This window comes from Paramisgurnus dabryanus, chromosome 6 (assembly GCF_030506205.2).
Source record: "Paramisgurnus dabryanus chromosome 6, PD_genome_1.1, whole genome shotgun sequence".
In the NCBI taxonomy this organism is placed as follows: Eukaryota; Metazoa; Chordata; class Actinopteri; order Cypriniformes; family Cobitidae; genus Paramisgurnus; species Paramisgurnus dabryanus.
Window position 1 is genome coordinate 38894896 of NC_133342.1, and position 6959 is coordinate 38901854.

At 40.9% G+C, this 6959-nt stretch overlaps 1 protein-coding gene across 1 annotated transcript; it reads right to left on the reverse strand.

Moving 5' to 3' along the window:
* Nucleotides 1-277: 277 nt before the first annotated feature.
* LOC135767099 (uncharacterized) lies at nucleotides 278-4419 on the reverse strand. The gene is made up of 5 exons (XM_073815094.1): nucleotides 3516-4419; nucleotides 2349-2930; nucleotides 2093-2236; nucleotides 1339-1594; nucleotides 278-1179 (listed from the first exon to the last, which is right to left on the reverse strand). The coding sequence occupies exons 1-5, from the start codon at nucleotides 4269-4271 to the stop codon at nucleotides 518-520; spliced, it is 2400 nt and encodes a 799-aa protein (XP_073671195.1). The 5' UTR covers nucleotides 4272-4419; the 3' UTR covers nucleotides 278-517.
* Nucleotides 4420-6959: the final 2540 nt, after the last annotated feature.

Consider the following 6959-nt stretch of genomic DNA (forward strand, 5'->3'; position numbering starts at 1 on the left):
GAGTTTCAGTTGTCCTTACCTTAACCCTAGCCCTTGAGTTATCCTAACCATAACCCTTAGCCCTAATAAGTTGAATGATAACCTTGGCACTTCTTAAAAACAAATGACACTTAACAACCATAAACATTAATAAAGATTAATAATAAAGTGTGTCACATCACCCACACTTACCCACAAACATTCTCTCTCTCTCTCTCTCTCTCTCTCTCTCTCACACACACAAGCAGTGAATTACTATCCCAAAACAGCAATTTCCCAACAAACAATTTATTTAATCACAAGAAATACATCACAAGGGGTAACTTGTAACAATAACTTACACTGGACTCATTCATTGATGAATGGCAGTTTGAACATGTCCCAAAACAAATTTTAAGAGAGAAGTTGTAAGAATTTGACTTGTATTCATCAGCAGATAACTTTAGCTGGCAGACTGAGAGAGATACAGAGAGAGAGAGAGAAAAAAGGGGAGGGAATGAGAGAAATTGTGACATTAAGACGGAGGGGAGAGGCACAGTCACAAAAGTCTCCGTTGTGAAGACTTCTCTTCAATTCTTTCCTCCAGTTGGCGAAGCTCTTCTTTTTTTTCTTTTTGCCTTCTGCGAAGTGTGTTGGACTTGATGATAAATTCAGCCATTTTGGACCCGGCCTTCCCCTCAGCCTGCTCTGCCAACTTGTCTGCATCATTTTCAAGTGACTCACAAACACGGCTTAGTACCTCATGCTGGGTTCTGAGGTCCAAAAGCTCCTCCTCCACTGCCTTCCTCTTTAGAGCATGTGCGGCACTCTCCTTCTTTTTTCTTTCATTCTCCAGGTACAGTCTATACTGAGATCTTGCAGATGAAGCAGAGGCAAGGAGCTCCTTTGTCAGAGGCACTTTTAAAATGCCCCCACAACTGCTGATCCGGTCACAGACTAATCGAAGTGATTTCAGCGTTCTATCCTGGAGATTGCATGTTTCCACCTCTTTGTTAATTGAAAATCCTCTTTCAACTGTGGCTTGGCCATGGGATAGAAGGAGGAGACTCTTGCAAAACTGTAGTAAGTCAGGGTAAGATGTGCTGAGAGTTGTGTAAAGAAACACATCAAGGCGGTCCTTCATTGGTTTAAAGGCCAGGAAACGTTCATCTCGTCCTTCCACTGAGGTCAAGGATACAAACTGCTGAATGATAACATCACCTAAAATATTGACAAAGATATAATCATTAATGACATTTAAGTACATTTCAGTCTGCTTAACTGCCCATTACCAAAGCAGAACACCCTTAGAACATGGCCTTCATTTCAATAACTTTTCCACTTCTACTGCCCCTACACATACTGTATATATTTTCTTACCTGCTGGAATGCCACCTGTCAATTTCTTTCCCTGAAGGAATGTCTGCACTACACTCTTCATTTGCTTGATGCACCACTCCGGTTCTTGGTGGATTCTTGTGGGATCAAGGCATCCAATTTGCCTAACCATAGGAAACTTTAGGGGGGATTTGTCCTGCAATTTCCTGACTACCTTAACAAGGCACTGCAAACATTCTTTCCTGAAAGTTAGCACAGAAAGCTCCCCTATCTTGCCTCCTGATTTGCTCTGAAGGGCCTAACAAATAGAGAACATTAATGTTCATACAAAGATATTTGTCACATACATAGATACTTAAAACGTGGTGAAATGATGTTGGTTGTCTGGTGTGTGTGTGTGTGTGTGTGTGTGTGTGTGTGTGTGTGTGTGTGTGTGTGTGTGTGTGTGTGTGTGTGTGTGTTGGAATATGTGAGTATAGTTCAGGATGAATTCAGGATGATTGGAAATGAAACTATGACAAGTTACAAATTTTAAACAATTCTAACAATTTAACCAGATTGAAAAAGAGGTTTGGTATATCCTCATGGCACAGTGGTTCAATTTAAGCCACAATACCAAAGGCCTGTTTGGAAGGTAACCATTACCAACCACACAATTACGAAAGCTATATTGCTTACCACAGAGGTGGTTAAATCATGCCCATTGTTACTCATTCATTTCTACCGGTTTAAAGTAACTATTTATGCAGACAGCACAATTCACGCATGATATTGAAATGATGTGCACATTAATTACCTTGATGGCAGATTCAGCACCCAGGCCGATGTCCACATTTTTAAGAGAGACCCAGTTCTTCTCATCAGATACCTGGATTGTGATCATTTGCAGTGAGCTTCGGTCCTCTAAAAGTTCCCTTTTAACAAATCGTCGCAGTAAAGCCTTAAAAGTACAAGAAAAACTGTTAGCAATCAAGCCACACCTACCTGTCAACTGATACAGTTTAATCACATTCAAATTAAGACAGTAACTCTACAGTAATTACATTTCTTACCATCAGGAGTTCTTTCAGATCTTTAGCCAAAAAGGGCAGCACAGGCTCGTCGGTCTGATATTTGATCAGGAAGGGGTTGAAGCTTCGTGCAACTGACAAGAAGAACTGGAGCTTTGGAATTATTAAATCATCATCCGGCGCAGCCAATATGGTATCATATGACGCCGTGTTGGGGTTTGGCACCTTTTTCTTCTGAACTGCATCAATGTATGTTAAAAGCATGGGCCAAATGTCGACAGCTCTCTCAGCCACAGGGACATTTTCCACCCACCTGTGGCCACAGAAAGATCGGGGAAAAGTAGAAGATCCTGTGGTGGCAGTGTAATCTTCTCTACGGGCAGGAACATTGTGGAAGAGGTAGTGCATAGCTCGCAACAGTTTGTCTACCTGCCATGTTGTGAATCCTGCTTTCATGGCATTGTGGAGGGTGTGCAAGCCACAGCTGCCAACACTGATGAGTTGTGCATCCCCATGAAGCTCTGAATGTTCGTTCTGAAGGAGCTTCAGCAGCTTGAAATTGACATTTGGGCCATCCATACTGACAGACAGCAGGTGTCTCAAGTTGAGTTGTGCAACACATTCCTGTGAATTGACACAAAAAACTAAGTTTATTAAAAAATAATACAGCATTTCAGAATGTTTGTAAACAATATGCACCAATATACTTCCAGATGACAGAACGCAAGCGGCTTCTACTGACTAACTGAAGAGATCCAACCGGCTAATGGAACAGTTAAATAGTTAAAAACGTGAAAACGTGTTGCGTTTGGGGTTGCACTGCCAGATACAGCAAAAGGTGTAGGGTTTGATCGATTTCCTATGGGTGAGGAGGAGGTTATAGCAAGTGGACGTTGTGTCGTCAAAAGTAGTGCTAAAAGTAGGAAATCTTAATGATAACACATTTACTTCCATAGTATTCTTTTTTCCTACTATGGAAGTGAATGGGGTCCACAAACATTTTTCAAAATATCTTCCTTTGTGTTCATTAGAACCACGAAATTTTTACAGGTTTGTAACAACATGAGAGTGAGTAAATGATGACAGAATTTTCATTTTTGGGTGAACTATCCCTTTAACTACTAACTTTTAGGCTAACTATGACATAAAAATCTTCAAATAGGGATATAACGACAATAAGAAAGAACAAACAAGAAAATATCAACTTACTTTAATGCTTTGCAGCAAGTCTTCAGCCCTTGCATGTCCAAGGAACTGCGACCCAAAATATGAAGACGTCACGCGGTCATCTTTCCAGAACCGAACGTGAATATCCATTTGCTTCTTCTTAGCCGACTGGTTTAGAGACTCGTCAAACATGAGAACATATTGTCCGGAATCATTGATGCTATTTATAAGAAGCTTCTTAAAATGTGGAGCAATGCCGAATCCAAGAATGTACGCCGTTTTATCCTTGCCACACGCAAAACTTTTGGCTATAGCGGAGTCAGTGAACATGTTTTCGAACAATTCCCCAATGCCCTCATTCGAATTATATGAATGATGGTTGGCTGCGATGTTCAGGCACCAGAGAACCTCAGCCCTGAAGGCTGATGTTTGTGACGGGAAGGTCTGTTGTTGTTTGGCTATCGCTGCCGTGGTGGTGCTGCTGGTGGCACTGGTTTGCTGCAGAGGTGGTGCGACGACAGCTGACCTTGCGTGATTTGCCGCGATCTGTGTAACGTTAGTGCTGGTAGCATTACAAAACAACGAAATAGGGAGCTGCTCCCCCCTCACGCGAATCCGCTGCTGGTGAATATTTGATTCACTGTGAGACCTGATAGCGGTAATGCCGTTCCAGGTAACATTTATAATTTTTTTGCACACAGTGCAAAATGCCTCCCGGTCATTTCCCATGACGGGCTTAAGCCAGTCTTTAAATAACGGATCGTCAACCCAGGTTTGCGAGAACTTACATTTACCCATTTCACAGTTTGGTAGAAAATAAAGTGGCAAGTGGCTAGTATTAACTGAGGTTAAAAAAAGGCGGTAAATGTTGTTTGCGTCGCTGATAGGCTATCAACCACGGAACTCACAGTTTACTTCTACGTCATTGCTATCAACTCCGTCTCACTCCGGGTCCTGTTAGCACCGTAGATATTTTTAAACTATGCTAGATGAAGTTATATATTTTTAAACTATGCTAGATGAAGTTAAAGCATGGAGACACAAATATTAAGCAAAATGTTTTTACTACCAAGTCAAATTGCGTTTGTTACCTTTTACTACCTTTTAAGGGCCTTAATTTTGGTAGATTATTTTTACTACCTTTTACTACCTTTTACTACCGCGCGGACACCCTGAATAGCGTGAGCTTATTCAAAGTCTATTTCAATATGCGTTAGCAGCCTATGTTAATCGTTAACGATTTAGGACAAATATGATGTTATTTAATGTTAAACTATTTGAGTTGCGCGGCAGGAATTCCACCAGCGTCTGTGTTGTTGTGATGACGCATGCAGCGTGACTGGTGAACACCGAGTGGTGGCGGTGTTGCCAGATTGGGTTTTTTTTCCGCTACACATTAAGGCCTGTTTACAGTGTGTTTTAGTCGGGTTTTCGCCTGGAAGAATATACAAATCTGGCACCCTATTGAACGACGTTAAACTGAGAGAGCGTGCCGTTCACAGGCACCAGAATGAATGAGTTCACAGTAACGTTTATTTGGCAGCAGTACACGTTCGCCCAAAATATGAACGAGTTTGTATATTAAAATATACATATTCTTATTTTGCCTTTTCACGGACCACCTGCAGTACCCTCACGGACCACTAGTGGTCCGCGGACCACAGTTTGGGAATGGCTGTTATATTGTGTCGTGTAATAAAATAAAAATGAAAATAACAAACTCTTTTGGTATTTTAATAAAATAGGCTTGTTTCCCGTTATTTTCAGGTATACAGTATAATCAGCAATTAAAATATTCGATATAAAATGTTTCTGGTTGCTACTTTTTATTAAAATGTTTGTTTTTATCAAATTCAGCATCTAATTCACTTCATTTGCGATTAAAAACAAGGAAACATGGCGCACACGTCACTACGGCAAGCAGCAGGTGTCCGGCTTGACGGCTCCGTCTTCAATTCCTCCCTCGACTGCAAGCGGCAAACCTCACCGATCGGTCTGCGCAGCGCCAGATGATTTCGAACACACCTATTCTTTTCTAAAACAATTATAACCAGGTACATCAATCATGTGTGATGGAGTATTGCTGTTTAGCCAGGATTCACTTAAACAGATAATCTAAATTGGAATCTATCAGTAAATGTTGAATTTAATCTATTTTTGATGCCATACTTCTAATATTCAAATGCCCTCCAACAATGCCACTTGGTTTAGTCTTTGGATCCCATACAACCTTTGCATGATTCACAGTCTGAAAGAATCTAAATGGTCTTTGTTTACATACCGTAAAACCATGGTAACCACAATATAACTATGGTTTTGACAACCATGGTTTTAAAAAAAACATAGTTAAACCATGGTTTTTGTAGTAAAACCATGGTTTTGCTGATAGTAATCAATTTAACCAAAAAACCATGGTTACTACACTTATACCACAATAAAACCATGGTTAATTTTTGTAAGGGCGTACCCACGTTTTGTGCGTGTACGTTCGGTTTATGAATCACATGTATGCATTTTTGATAAATGATCGTAAGATTAAATGTAGGATGGTTTATACGAAGCATTTTATAAATGAGGCCCCAGGTTTGGTCCTCTTTTAAGTGTGTTAAGAACAAGAAGTAGTCAGGCTTGAAATTGTTGGTGACCCTGCCTACCCCCTCTTAGATTGGTTAATGAAACGCTATGTCAACTCCCCTAATTTGACCCCAGCCCAATAGTCATTCAATGTGTACCTTAGCCCAGTCCAAGTGGCCATCGAAATGGCTTTGGTATACTTAAGTCAAGCTGGAGGGTGCTTCTTGAGGAGTGACACCAGCTATGATTGCTACGTGTTGGGCCTTACACATATTTTGTCAAGAAGATATATGTAACAGTAACTGGGTGGAGGAACTCAATGACCCCACAGTACATTTCCCTCAGCCAAGTCAGGCAGTGTGCTACCCAGGAAACACTGCAAGGGAGGCGCTTACTAGATACATGGCCAAGCACTTTCCACTTCATAAAGTTAACCTAATTTAACATATGCACTACGTTTATGAAACACACAACATCTAACACTAAGGCACATGTTTATTGAACACATTGGCAAGGATACCTCTTAGCCCTTCAAAGAACTGTCCAATTAAATGTTTAGTAGTGTGTAAATTTTCCTCAATAAATTGTGAAATCAATCTCTAGTCATGCTGTTTGTTATGGTCTTGCTGTTGTGCTATCCACCTGTTCTGGTATTCCTGCTGATAAGCTGACCAAGTCCTCAGTGCTCTCTCATACCTGAAGCTGGAAACACCCTAATAATATAACATGTACTTAGAGGCTGTTTACACTTGGCATTAACATGTGTTTTCATCGATCGGATCACAAGTGGACGAGAGAGACACATTGCGTTTACACCTGGTATTTAAATCCGTCTCTTTTGTCCACTTTCGACCGCATCTGTCCTGAATACTGTGAGGGGGTGGTCTGTGAGACGGTGGGCGAGTCTCTCTG

Coding starts and splice junctions, on each gene's coding strand:
- LOC135767099 (XM_073815094.1), bottom strand. CDS start 4,271: ATGGGTAAATGTAAGTTCTCGCAAACCTGGGTTGACGATCCGTTATTT. Junction 1,595..2,092: donor GTGCTGAATCTGCCATCAAG/GTAATTAATGTG, acceptor TCTATTTGTTAG/GCCCTTCAGAGCAAATCAGG. Junction 1,180..1,338: donor GACAGGTGGCATTCCAGCAG/GTAAGAAAATAT, acceptor TCAATATTTTAG/GTGATGTTATCATTCAGCAG.